Source organism: Leopardus geoffroyi, chromosome C1, assembly GCF_018350155.1.
Source record: "Leopardus geoffroyi isolate Oge1 chromosome C1, O.geoffroyi_Oge1_pat1.0, whole genome shotgun sequence".
Taxonomy (NCBI): Eukaryota; Metazoa; Chordata; class Mammalia; order Carnivora; family Felidae; genus Leopardus; species Leopardus geoffroyi.
The window spans coordinates 15,067,396-15,081,329 of NC_059328.1; the positions used below are offsets into that span (position 1 = coordinate 15,067,396).

Genomic DNA, 13,934 nt, shown 5'->3' on the forward strand with positions numbered 1-13,934 from the left:
ACATGAATACCTGCGATCCTGAGAACCATGATGATGTTTAATGGAGCAAATGATTAATCGAACCCCTCCAAAGAACATCCATGTAAATAACGCAAGGACAGAAAATTCTGTGGGCAAAATATATGAGGAGATAATGACCCAACAACTTCCAAATTTGGTGAATTCAGGAGAAACCAAATCCTGCCTAATCACTTAGAAAAAGGGAGTGCCGTAGGTAAGGAACAGTCTCAGGTGATGAAACAAAATATACACAGTGACTGGAACACGATGGCTGCCTGCTTCTTTCATCTAACAGACCAGGGGGTGGGCTGCAGTGCTGGGCATACGGACTGTTCTGCTCTGCTGTGTTCCACACAGCTGTTCAGGAGGTCAAATTCCTTCTGTCTTGATGTCCTGCCATCCTTAGGTGGTGTCCACATCCACGTGTTCAAAACTGGCACATCCATGTTCCAGAGCCTGGGAAAGGGAAAGATGAAGCGGGGGAGCAAGCATTGTCCCCACAAAAATGTCATCTGGAAGTTGTACCCGTTACTGCCATTCATATCTTGTTGGCTAAAACTACAAGGCTACACGAAGTTTCCAGGGAGGCCAGGAAATGTGGTCGCCGGCTGGATAGTCATGTGCCCCAGTCAACTCCAGTGGCTTCTAGTGGGAGAGCAAACCTTGGGAACAGTTAGTCTTTGCCACAGAACTGGCTATGGCCTGTAAGTGTCTGTGTACATCCTTCCACACGTAGGACCCACTTACCACCTTCCTAAGGGAGGCAGCCCAAAGTCCCACTCAGTCACTGCATCCAGCTCTAAGAGCAGGATCTCAAGGCGGAGCGGTCTCCTTCCTCAGGTGTAGATGTGGCCCCGCTGGCCTACTGGCCCCAAAACTAAAAAGTAATCACCCACACCTCACTTCACACTCCCACAATATTCAGCGTGGAGTGGGAACAGGAAAGAGTAGGACAGAGTAATAGTCACCAACTTTCCCAACGGGAAAAGGAGAACAGGGCACACACGGTGGCCACCAGTCTGTGCAGTTATCAAACTTGCCAGGCAGTTCTTGTGAGAAGACTCCCCACCCTGGCATGCACTCTGCCTTCCCTTTCTGCCCTGGCGGCAACCCCTTGTCCCTGTCCACTGGGGACCCAGGCTCTGCCCTCTGGGAGCTTCTTCCCTGATCATCCTGTCATTGGCCACACATCTGAAGTGGGTTTTGGAGAGAGTGACCTCCTTGGGGGCACACAGCTCTGTCAGCTCACTTCTGATGGTAGGGTTTGGGGGACCCAGGAGTTTCTTTAGGGACTGAACGATCACAGGGTTTAACAGGGCAGACTTTTGGCTTCTCTGGCTAGCCAATTCTATCTAAAACTTAGAAACCTTCTGGTCTGTTTGCTTCCAGTCATTTCTGAACTGGGGTACCACACCCAAAGATCCTTTCTCGGCATAGTTCTTAAACCTGCCAACTTCCCCTTTTTTTTTTTTTTTTTTTTTTTTTTTTTTTTTTTTACTGACTGGCTTCCCTGCCTGGCCCATCCCTGGGTCCTTTTGATGGTGACTGCCTTAAGCCTTGAAACAATAGACTGAGAAGGTGACACCCTTCATCAGCTCTTTGCCACAGGGCTGTTCCCATTGTCAGGTAGAAAGATCCCATTGGTAGGCAATGAGTAACATAATCTGCCCTCCAGGTTATTGCAGGGTGGGGCTTTACCAAATCATCTGCCACAGAGTAACAAAGCCAACAGCTCTCCACCTTGCCACATCTGTATTGCCCAAGTCCATGTGTTTTAGATGTTTTTTATTAAAGCCGCATCTCATACTGAGTCCAAATTTGTCTATCAGTTAGATCTAGGTAAAGCTGCTATAACAAAAATCCCCAAATACAGTGAGTCCAACATGGCAGAATTCTCTTCTCTCACATAACAACTCAGAGTAGGCAGTTGTGCCAGGGCAAATAGGCATCTCAACTCTGCTCTATCCTTGAGTTGGACCAGGGTCCCTAGTGCCTTCTCTCTTGTGGCTTCTCCATCCCTATGATCATAAACCACATGGTCAGAGCTGTCCCACCTCATCCCAGCCTGTAGAGGGTAAAAGAAAGGAAGTAAAGGGCAATCAATCAACCTCTTTACAAAAAATGTGATCCATAAGTTTCCCACCTCACTGTGGGCCACATGCCATTGACCAAAACTTAGTCACGTAGCCATACCATGCTGCAGAGGAGTCTAGGAAATACGTTCTGTAGCTGAGTGGCCATGTGAGCAGCCATATTGGAATAGGGGGTCACTCGTATTACTTAAAGGAAGAAGAAGATACATCCTGGGGAACAATATCTCTGCCTCAGAGAGAAAGGCAAGCTATAAAGAGCACATCTCAATAGTCAGGGGGAAGCCCAGCTTCTGTGGGCATTTGTTCACGGCCTTACCTCCCTGAAAATGGGGAGTTTGTTAGTCAGCCAATCTGAGTATGCCACTGTTTTATGTCATTGGGAATAGGCTTTGCCCCTTGTCCCCCAGGAACGCTCCTGAGAGGGACACTGGGGAGAAATCCCTTGCTGTGAACTCTGCTACCTTAGCAGCATGCCTCCCATTGGAGGGCTGGGATTGCTCTAAGGCTTGTGCAATCACCGACACCTTTTGCAAAGCTTGAGAGTTCCTTGTTTGTTAGTTTGTTGGTTTTGACAGTTCATTTTGCAACACAATTCACGGGGAACTCGGTTGAACTCTGATAGCTGGTCAACAGCACCGAAAATTTTGTGCAGGCCCAATCTTTGAACCTTCTGTCTCTTAGATCTGGGGCTGGGGGCTCTGCTCATCTTAAGGCTCAGTATCTCCCTTGGCCTTGACGTTTGCTGGGGCGATGGGGCTAGGTTCATCTGCTTTGCTCTGCTGCCCCTGCTCCCGGGCTATGCTTCAAGACAGAGGCATTGGGTGAGTGACAAGGGTGGGTGTTCTGGGAAGGGCCATGGCACCAGTGTCCCCGCACTTCCTGTCAAATTGCCCACTCTGAGTAACAGGTCCCTCCCTGCGTTGGAATGGGGTAAGCCTCTTACTCAACACCTGCCATGGGAAGTGGTTCTGCTGGAAGTGTCATTGGTTCCCTCCTCTCTTCTCAGGGTGCAACATTGAAAACGTCTGCTACCCAATGGGCGTCTGTGCGGAGCGAACCGCCATCCAGAAGGCTATCTCAGAAGGGCACAGGGAGTTCAGGGCAATTGCTATCTCTAGGTAAGTGGTGGGAAAGGCAGGCTGCTGCTGCATTCATCCATCTATTTGGCCATCACTCTCCACGCGTGTGTCATTCATCCGTTCATTCATCCAACGCATTTATTCTGTACTTCCTGCGTGCCAGGCACCGTCGGGCTTGACAGAGTGCCGAGGATAAAGAGTTAAGTCAAAAATGGACTCTGCCCTCAGTGAGCCTACAGAGCAGGTAAACAACCGAGGCACCTCTAACTCAAGGGCAGGTGGGGTTTTTGCTCTAGTGACAGTACAGACAACAGAACGCCTACAAGATACAACAGAAAGGCAGCATAGAAGTCTAAAGCCAGAGGGACCTGAAAATCACCTGGTATAGACCCCCTGGCCACCACCCCCGTTTTACAGATGAAGAAACTGAGGCCCAGAGAGGTTGAGCAACTTCCCTGGGAATTCGTGGCAAAGCTGAGACCAAACTACATCTCTGGAGTCTCACTCTGGGCTCATTCCACGGCACCATGCTGTGCCAGGAAATCAAACACTCTTCCCTGCTCTCTTTGAGCCGCCCCGGGATCCTTCGCTGTGAGAGCTGACTACTGCCCTTGGCATTGCCCACCTCTAAGTGCCAAGAACCAGGCTACCAACGCAAGCTGGTGGGGTGACAGCCAGGTAAACCCGGGTTACAGTTCACACACTAATCAGAGTCCAGCCCAGGTCCTGGCTGAACAATGATAGCATTAACCTACTCTCTCTACATGCCCCAAACATAAATATCCAAGTTCCCACGTGCAGACCCTCACAGGATGCTCGTTGAGTTCTTGTTGGCCCTGGACCCAGACTCAGTGGCTTCAGGATTTGAGCGTGTGAGTGGGCTCTTGTATTAATTTGGACCCTGTTACGCTCCCAATTTAATAGTGAGTTGCTCTTGTGTGTACCTTTGCACTGTGAGAGAGTTTTCTTAGCAAATTAACGGTGCAGGGAAAACGCCACGGGAAATGTTTCATCCACCCAGAAAGTGGGTGCATGACTGACCAAGTGTTGGTTTTCAGGACATCCAGGTGCATGGGTTCCGTACTAGGAGTGAAGCACCTCTTCATTGTGGTGGCGCTAGAGGGCCTTGCTGGCAGAAATGCAAGCCTCCAGAAATGCAGGGACCCAGCGCAAGGCCAGCAGGGGCCGTGTGACAGAAACAAGCTCCCGTTTCTTTCTAGCTTTGTCTCAGTCTGGTCCCGAGGCGGACCAGGTTATTGAAGGTGATTTTCCTGAGTAACTGAAGGCAAGGTGCACTTAGGGAGAAGGTCGGTCCCGGCTTCCCAGAGCCCTCCCTGTCACCAAGGTCTGTCCTGGCTTCCCTTCGGCTTTGGGAGGAATAAATGAGGCCATGCTGGGAACATTTTGTGCAGATGAGCAGAGCTCAGGATGTGGATTGCGCTTTATTTAAAAGGGGGGAGGGGAGAGTAGCTCAATTCCAAACCTGATCCAAGAAAATAATGATATTCTGGGTGAAAAAGAGGCCAAAGTCAACAAAAGGATAATGGCACGGTGGCCTTGCTCTGTTTAGAGTGTTCTAAATGAAACGCTCCTTCTCCTGGTCATTATCTACTTTTAAAAAGGCCTGGGTATCGCTAGCGATGATTAGCAAATCTCCTTATTTACATAAAACCTGCATTTTTCTAGCCACCCAACTGCTCTGCTCCAGGGGTTCAGCCTGCACCAGCATCCCTGAGCCAGAAATGTAGTCATTATTGCACTAATGACTTGTTAAATTGAGAGCGTGGGGTTTACAAGATGAGTGGAAAGTGCCAGCTCCCTCGTTAACACTGACCGGTGGGAACGGTTTCAGAGAGCCCCTTCGAGATCTCCAGAATGCAGAGTGTGGGGCCCAGGCTGGGCTTCTGCTAATGGGGAGTTAAGCTTGTCCCATGGGGGCCCCAGCATAGCCATCAAAGCCGAGAGGTTTCCAGCCCATCGCGTCTGATAAGGATGGCCTCAGCGCGTGACCAGAATCAGCACAAAGCAGGGAAACTGTCAAGCCCAGCACAGGGCAGGAGAGGTGGTAGGCGTCCTGCTGCACCCAGTACGTTCTGGGATGCGTCTTCCTTCAGCCTTTTGATTCTTACTCTAGGAGGGAATGTTGAGTAATGATTAAAAACCCTGGCTCCAAGGTTAGTAAGACCTGGTTTCACATCCTGCTCCGCTGTTGCCCAAGGATCTGAGCTCAGCTTTTCATCCGTAGAAAGGAGGAGAGGAATGCTGACCCACTGGGCTATTGTGAGGATGCGGGAAGTGATTTCTGTAAAGGTCTTGGCCCAGAGTAGGCAACAGATTAAAACTATTGTTTTAGGGACGCCTGGGCGGCTCAGGTGGTTAAGCGCCTGACTTCGGCTCAGATCATGATCTCACCATTTGTGGGTTCGAGCCCCGCATCCGGCTCTGTGCTGACAGCTCAGAGCCTGGAGCCTGCTTCCGATTCTGTGCCTCCCTCTCTCTGCCCCTCCCCCACTCATGCGCTGGCGCTCTCTCTCTCTCTCTCTCTCAAAAAAAAAATAAATAATGGGGCGCCTGGGTGGCGCAGTCGGTTGAGCATCCGACTTCAGCCAGGTCACGATCTCGCGGTCCGGGAGTTCGAGCCCCGCGTCAGGCTCTGGGCTGATGGCTCAGAATCTGGAGCCTGTTTCCGATTCTGTGTCTCCCTCTCTCTCTGCCCCTCCCCCGTTCATGCTCTGTCTCTCTCTGTCCCAAAAATAAATAAACGTTGAAAAAAAAAATTAAAAAAAAATAATAAAATAAATAAATAAATAAAAATAAAACTATTGTTTTAACCTTATCCTTAACTACTTTTGCAAGCTGAAGACTACCAAAGGCAGGGTCTACAGATCCTGGGTTCAAATCCTGGTTCTGCCACTTAGTAGCTCTGTGACCTTGGGCAGGTCATGTCATCTTTCACCATCTATAACGTGAGGACAATAAAAGTATCTACACAGTCCCTACCTTATGGGGTTGTTAGGGGATTAAATGAGTTGATGGACCTAAGGTCCTCAGCACAGTGCCTGGCACAGAGAAGTGCGGTGTGAGGTAAGGGTAAGCCAGTGTCGTGGTCAGGCTCTCTCTCAGCTCTCAGAGCTACGCTGCCTGGAAGCCATATCTTGTGACTTTTGGTGGTTGAAGCCTAAGCCAAATCCAACTTCCCACTGGAGTGCCTGTTCACCCCACCCCCTTGAAGACCCTAATACAGGTCACTTTTTCCAGGGAAATGTTCTTTGGGAAGCTGGCCACGCATGTCACAAGATTGAGAAAGGAAGTGGTGAGCTTGGCAGGGGCCAGATTATATAGGGCCTTAGCGGCCACGGAAGGGAGGTTGAATTTCACTCAGAGCACCTCTCCCACGGTCGTAACCACAGCCTGCCTGTGTCATAGTACTAACATGCAGACTTTATCTCCCCTCCCAGACAGTACTAGACCCCTGAAGGCAGAGATTCTCCCAGTTGGTCTTTGTTTCCTTTCCCGTGCCTGTCTGGCATGGTCAGTCTGTGTGGAAAGAAGTAAAAAAAAAATAACACAGAGTCTAGCCTCCAAAGATCCTATGGAAACCCGAGCCGGAGCCTGGCAATCACAAGGGTTACTTTGGCTGTGTGTGCATCCTGGGCAAGGGTCCCCACCCTCTCACGTCCCCATGGGCTTTTGTTCTGAAGCTGGGAGCATGCTCAGAGAGGACCCACCTTTCCATGGCGCAGAACCTTTCTTTGACTGGAATCCCACATACGACAGCGAGTTATCATGAGGATAAAATAACAAGCCATCACTCTCTCCTCCCTCAGCTGCTTTATGCAGTTCATGCCAGCTATGGCCATATCCACTTGACACATGGTTGGTTGGTTTGTGGTCTGGCTCCTCTCACTAGTGAACATCTCCTGAGTGCAACGAGTTTCGTCTGTTTTGTTCATTGCTGTATCCCCAGCCCTGATAGTGCCTGGTACGAAACGCCAATAAATATTTGTCGATTAAAACGAGGTAATAGGGGCGTCTGGGCGGGTCAGGGGGTTAAGCGCCCGACTCTTGTTTTGGGCTCAGGTCACGATCTCGTGGTTTCATGAGTTCAAGCCCCACATCGGGTGCTGCCCTGGTGATGCGGAGCCTGCTTGGGATTCTCTGTCTTCTCTCTCTTCTCCCTCTCTGACCCTCCCCCACTCATGCTGTCTTGGTTTCTCCCAAAATAAGTTACAAAGTAATAATAATAACTTAAAAAAAATAAAATGAGATCCTGCATTTCAGTGTTTCGCTGGATGCCTGGGACATTCTAGGCACATATCAAGTAAAAGGATAATCATTGTTAATATATGGAATTTTAAGTTACGGTATATAAGTTATATTTAATAAATCTGTATATCATAAGGCACTGAAATTCAGACAGAGCTTATATGTGTAAAGGAATAAACACCTAGTAGAACAAGCAATAACAATATGTGTAGAACACTAAAGTTTACAGAGTGCTTTCTGCCCTCTATTTCATTTTATCTTCTAGCATTCCTGGGAAGTAGGTGACACGATTCCCCTTGTTTTACAAGCCAAGAAATGCACGTTGGATGTGTTAAAACGACTTGGTTCAAGTCACACACGGTTAGCGAAAGGAGGAGCTGACCAAAAACTAAAATTTAAGCCCAGTGTTCTTGCAGAGATCTCACAGAGCTGTGCGTCTAGAAGAGCAGGGACGATGGTGGCTGCTGGCGTAACCTCTGGTCCTCCGGCGGGCTTGGCGGTTCCTACTGTTCAGTTCACCCTTCGTCCTGCTCAGAGCTGGAGGACTGCCTGTAGGTGCCTCGATTCTGAGAGGCGAAGGAACCCGTTTTTCTCTTTTGACTCACACCGTTTTTTTCATGCCACAGGGCCTTTGCATATACTATTTCCTTTGCCTGCAGCACAGAAAAACGCGGGCCTTCAGAGTACCACCTCTGTTAGTTACTTAGTTTCACTGAACCTGTTTTCTTGCAGGTAAAATGGTCCTTCTGACACTCAGGTTGTCCTGGGAATTCAAAGGAATGGATATCGAGTGCCTGGCACAGATCTTGGCACACAGTAGGTGCTCACTAACGGTGATTTATGAACTCTGCATTTCCTCCAAGGACCGCACCGAACGCCATCTCCTCCACAATATTCTCTGTTGTTCCTCAGGCAGGGATTGTCTCCTCTCACTGTGCATTCTTATTGCATTTTGTTTAAAACGGTAACTCATTTAGTTTTCTATTTGTCCACTGGGCTGAGCGATCTCCTGAAGGCCAGAGACCAATTCTTCTTCACCCTTGTGTTTCTGGAGTGTGGGCGACAGCAAGTGCTCACTAAACATTTTCCAAACGCGCTAATGAAAACAACGGGCCTGCCCGTGGCCTTGCCCCCTTGGAGGTGTGGAAAGCCACCTGGTGTTTCTTCTGAGCCTCTGCGACACCATGCGTCTGTGAATCAGAAACTGCTTGGCAGGGTTTGACTTCATCAGGCCCGAACTCAGGGCCTGCATTTCAGTAATTGTCTTCATGCCTCAGGAGAGATTGACCCATGTTTGATTCTCTTTTTCTGCAGTGACCTCCAGGATGATTTTATCTCACCATGTGGAGCCTGTAGGCAAGTCATGAGAGAGGTAAACACCTTTCTTTTCTGGGAAATATAAAGTAGGTGCCTCCCTGCCTTTCTAGGCCGTGGGAGCAAAGCCAGGCTGCCAGCCAGGTCACACAGCTGCTGTCCGGTTTGCCCTGTTGGCTGACATCTAAGCTGTTCCAAGCCTGCGTGAATCACTGGAAATTATTCTTTCATCCAGTAGCTACTTGAGTCAGTATCTACTGTGTGCTAGGCCTGACCGAGCTCTGGGGAGACAGCAGTGAAAATACAAGCCAGGCCTTGCCGTCATAGTTCACAGTCTAGTGCAGGAGGCAGACAGACAACAAATAAGGAGCAAAATAAACAGAGTTTCTGAGAATGATGAGGGCTGTGGAGAAGAGAATGCAGAAAAAGGAGTCAGAGATCAACAAACATTGGCCCAGGACAAATCCAGCCCCCCACCCCTTACTTTTGTAAATAAAGTTTTATTGGCACACAGCCACGCCCATTTCTTCATATTTTGTCTATAGCTGCTTTGGCCCTGCAACAGCAGAGCTCAACAGTTCTGACAAAACCCTGTGGGCTGCCGAACCTAAAATGTTTCCTGTCTGACCCTTTATGGAAAAATAGTTTGCCAACAACTACTTTATTTTTTTTAATGTTTTTAATTAATTTTTGAGAGAGAGGGAGAGAGAGAGAGAGTGTGTGTGTGTGTGTGTGTGTGTGTGTGTGTGAGCAGGGGAGGGGCAGAGAGAGAGGGAGGCAGAGGATCCAAAGTAGGCTCTGCAATGACAGAAGAGAGCCCAGTGCAGGGCTTGAACTCACAAACCATGAGATCATGACATTTGAGCAGAGATATAAATAATAAAGAACGAGGCAGACAAAGGTCCACAGGAGGAGATTTCCAGGCAAAGGAACCAGCAAGTTTAACGCTCATACATTTGGTGAGTTTGATTAAGTTGGAAGAGGGCTAAAGAGGCTAGAACGCGGCAAGTAAAGGGTAGGGGTGACGGGGCAGGGCCTTATAGGCCGTGGGACAGAGGGGATATTGTATTCCAAGAACAAATGGAACTGAATTGTACCCTTAAAAATGGTTACAAGTAGATTCAATGAGATTCATTGAAAAGTAGATTCAATGAGACCCAGGCTGGCTCAGTTGGTTAAGCGTCTGACTCTTGATTTGGGCTCAGGTCATGATCTCACAGTTCATGAGATCAAGCCCCACGTCTGGCCCCGAGCTGGGCATGGAGGCTGCTTTAAGATCCTCTGTCTCTCTCTCCCTCTGACCCTCCCCTGCATGCCCTCCTTCCCTGTCAAAACAAAACAGAACAAAACAAAATGGATTCAATGAGTTCTTATTCTTGACTCAGTGGAAGTTTTTTATGTGTGTACATTTTGGGGAGGGGTGGGTTGTCAGCTTTCACAGACTCTCAAAGAGGTCTGTGTCCCCCAGAGTCCCAAAAGGTTAAAGCCACCGTCTTGGAGAATCCCACAGGCTTGTGAGCTTCCTTGTGACATCATCGGTCCTTCTAAATACAGCATCTCACTTAATCTCCACCCCAGCCTATGGGAGAAGTGTGGGTGGTTACCCCCATTTCTGAGAGGAGTAAAATGACCTGCTGAAGGTGGTAAGCTGGCATTCATGGCCAGTTCTGGCTGACCGCAAGGTCCATGCTCCTCACAGCCGCCTCCCTGCTTTTATGGTTCTATGACGAGACAAATTCTTTTCAGCCACAGAGGAGATGTAACGGTGCTTGTTTCACGGGGGCTTCTGCTTTGGAGTTGTTTAATTCCGGGGGGGTGGGGGTGGGGAGAGAGGGGGTAACAACCCCTTTCATTTGCCTTTGTGCCTTGGGCTTTCAGAGCATGTGTCGAACAATGCAAACATCTCCATTTTCTTTCTGCTTCTTGCCAGGCCTGCCAACCAGCCACGGTTAGCAGAACTCCCTTCCCAAATTCAGCTGAAAATGCCACCATAAAGGCACTGAGTTCACAATATGGACGTCATCGCCATATTGGGGGCGGGGGGGCGGATAGAGGGGCAGAAATGGCTGCCCAGCACCTTGTCATGTCCAAGGCCATGGAAGGAAACCACATCAGGATACCAGCCCCCTGGCTCCCGAGGCCCCAGCTTGGTCCAATTGCTCATTGCTGTTTTCTCCAAACAGAGTAGATGTTGGCAAACGAGAGAAGGCGGATGAAAAAGCCGAAAGGAGGGAGAGGCAAAACTGAAACCAAATTGCAAGTAACAAGAGAGGAAGCTCGGGGGCCGGGGACCTGGTGCTTAGATTCGCACTGCTCGGCTTTCATCTGTATCCTCAGGCAGAACCTGCCAAGCAGAAAAATCGCCTTCTTTAAAGCATTAATTAAAAAAAAAAAAAAAAATCCAGGGGTACCTGGGTGGCTCAGTCGGTTAAGTGTCCGACTCTGGGTTTCGACTCAGCTCGTGATCCCGCGATTTTGTGGGTTTGGGCCCTGCATCAGGCTGTGTGCTGACAGTGCGGAGCCTGCTTGGGATTCTCTGTCTCCCTCTCTCTCCACCCCTCCCCTGCTCGCTCGCTCGCTCTGTCAAAATGAATAAACGAACATATAAAAAACAAAAAACGCCGAAGACTGATGTGCCTGGAAATGATGTAGTGGTTCGGACAGAAAGCACAGTAGAGCTGCAGAGCTGAGTGGTCACGAACAGCCAAGTAACCAGTAAGAACGGCTTCCATTAACTGAGCACCTACTGTGTGCCGGGCACCGTGTACAGGTGCCTTCCACCCATGGTAACACGACAGCCAGGCTGAGCCCTAGTTTGTTGAGGCCAACTTCGGGGCTCTGCATCACACACAGCCGTCTTCCTGCCTGATACGTTCCTCGGTTCTCAAAGTCATTTCACAGATCAAGACACGGAGCCCCGGGGAGTTTAATCATTTGCCCAAGATCAAACAGCAAGCAGGTGGTAGCTCCTGGGAGTGGGAGAGACCAGGGGTGGGGGGACAGATTTGGGTTAAAATTTATGCTTTACTGGTTTTGCCCTGCTAAACCTAAAATGGGAATCGTAATAGCACCTACCCAGGGGCGCCTGGGTAAGCCGGTCATTTAAGCTTCTGACTTCTGCTCAGGTCATGATCTCACAGTTCGTGGGTTCGAGCCCCGCATCTTTCCCTGTCTCTCTCTCTGCCCCTCCCCCACTTGCACTTTCTCTCCCTCTCAAAAATAAATAAATAAACTTTAAGGAAAAAAATAATAACACCTACCTCCAAGGGCAGAGAGCGAAATCACACGTGGGCAATATCTGGTGTGTGGTGAGGCAGGCAGGCATCTGCTCGTGCTTGTGAAGAGAAGTTGCTTTAAGGAAGCAGATCTTAGCTGTTGTTTGTCACAGCAGGTGCAGGTCTGGCCCTGGGGGTTAGATGTTGTTCCTCTGAAGCCCTGGGTGGGTCTCTCATCATAGAACAGATCACTCGTTGCCCTTCAACAAGGTGCCGAGCACTTCTACTAACTGCTCGACAGACATTCTCTTGGTGGCTCCTTCCTCAAGCTCGCTGGGCCAGGTATGAGTATTGCCATCCCCATTTTACAGATGAGAAAACTGAGGCACAGAGAGGAACGTTAGAGGTGGAGCCAGACTCAAATCCAGGTCAGTCCCAGCCCCTCGGTCACGCTGCCTCCCTCACGCTGGCTTTGCCTCTTTTCCAGTTTGGCACCAACTGGGCCGTCTACATGACCAAGCCGGATGGCACATATGTTGTCAGGACAGTCCTGGAGCTGCTACCTGCCCCCTTTGGGTCCTTGGGCCCGCAGAAGATCCAGTGAAGGTCGGAAAACACCCACCACCTGGAAGAGCCTGGGTTTTCACGTGTGCTTGAGGAGACAGCCGCCCGGAGAACTTGATGAAGATGTTCGCACCGACCTGGGGACATCGGCCAAATGGGGCCCCAGCCCTTCCGGGGGCTGGGCAGACGAGGCTTTTTCCAAATTACACTCAAGCATGACGGTCTTCACCTGAACCGATAAAGCGTTTCATTCCATCCTGGGCCAACGTCCCTCCTTGCAACCCACCTTGTCCTCTCCGGGACAGGACCACCCATCCCTTCCTTTCTTTCCTGCGGTCCCTCTTTAAAATTCCAGCCAAGTCTGGACCTCTTCCCTGTCAGCCTTCCCAAGGTCCCATCCTGTTCTGAGTGACTTTTCTAATTATAGACATCACGGAACATCCCGATTCGGGAGTGCACGTTTTGCTCTGTCTCTATCATTGTTCACAACTCTTAGGACGACAGTGTGATTTGTCGTTATAGAAACGCCTGGATGTTTTCTGCTGGGAGAGGAAATGGGCACCGTGGAACCGTGCACCCTTTGGTGTGGAGAGCTGAGTTTGTAGGCTCTTGCTCCCCCAGATGGGAGGCCCCGCTGGGCTGGGCCAAACTGCCAGTGGCCATTTCTAGAGTTTGTGTTGGGCTCTCCGGGCATCGGATGCCATCCGCCTGCGTGGTTGTAGCTGAGAGATTCCAAAGTGTAAAGAGAAAGGCATGAGTTTGTCTAGACAGGGTAAAAATGTATCTCTGAAGACCTACTGTGTGTCTGGTACTATCACATGGATTCTTTTTTTTATTTAAAGTGCTCAGCAGCTCAGTGAGATGGGTACCCCCCACCCCCGCTTCTTCTAGACAAGGGCACTGGACTTGAGAGAGGTTGACTGACTTACCCTAGGGCTGTAGCAAAGCTCAGGCCCGAATCCAGGTCCTGTAACATCTATGAACCCATCTAGTCCTCACTCGTCAAACTTAAAGTCTGTGTTCTCACTTTATCCATGAGCAAATCGGAGCTCAGAGAGGTAAAGCCACTCGCCCAAAGTCACACAGCTGATTTGTGGCAAAGCTGGAATCGGAAATCAGGTCTGTCTGAGTCCAAATGTTTTTTCCATTCTCCCACGGCTGGTATTTGGCTGCCTCTATTTATACCCTTTATATGGCAAATACTGCAGAGAGAAAGATATATAAGAAGCAGTCTCTGCCCTTGAGCTAACTCCCAGTCTGACAGGAAGAGAGGTGTAAACAGGTCAGAGGCACGGAAATATAAACTGTGATCCAGGCGGATACCGAGTGCAAGGTGGGCACGGTGGAGGTGCCATGCTGCCTTCTGGGGTGTGAGGAGGGTCAGGAGGGGACTCTTATTGATC

The 13,934-nt window shown here is 49.6% G+C and overlaps 1 protein-coding gene across 1 annotated transcript in view; it reads left to right on the forward strand.

Moving 5' to 3' along the window:
- CDA (cytidine deaminase) overlaps positions 1-12,989 on the forward strand; it is a 21,906-nt gene extending 8,917 nt beyond the window's left edge. Inside the window, exons 2-4 of the mRNA XM_045475922.1 lie at positions 3,100-3,211; positions 8,753-8,810; positions 12,455-12,989. Of these exons, the coding sequence (XP_045331878.1) occupies positions 3,100-3,211; positions 8,753-8,810; positions 12,455-12,571 (287 nt within the window). The 3' untranslated portion in view covers positions 12,572-12,989. The remainder of the gene's footprint in view (positions 1-3,099; positions 3,212-8,752; positions 8,811-12,454) is intronic.
- Positions 12,990-13,934: the final 945 nt, after the last annotated feature.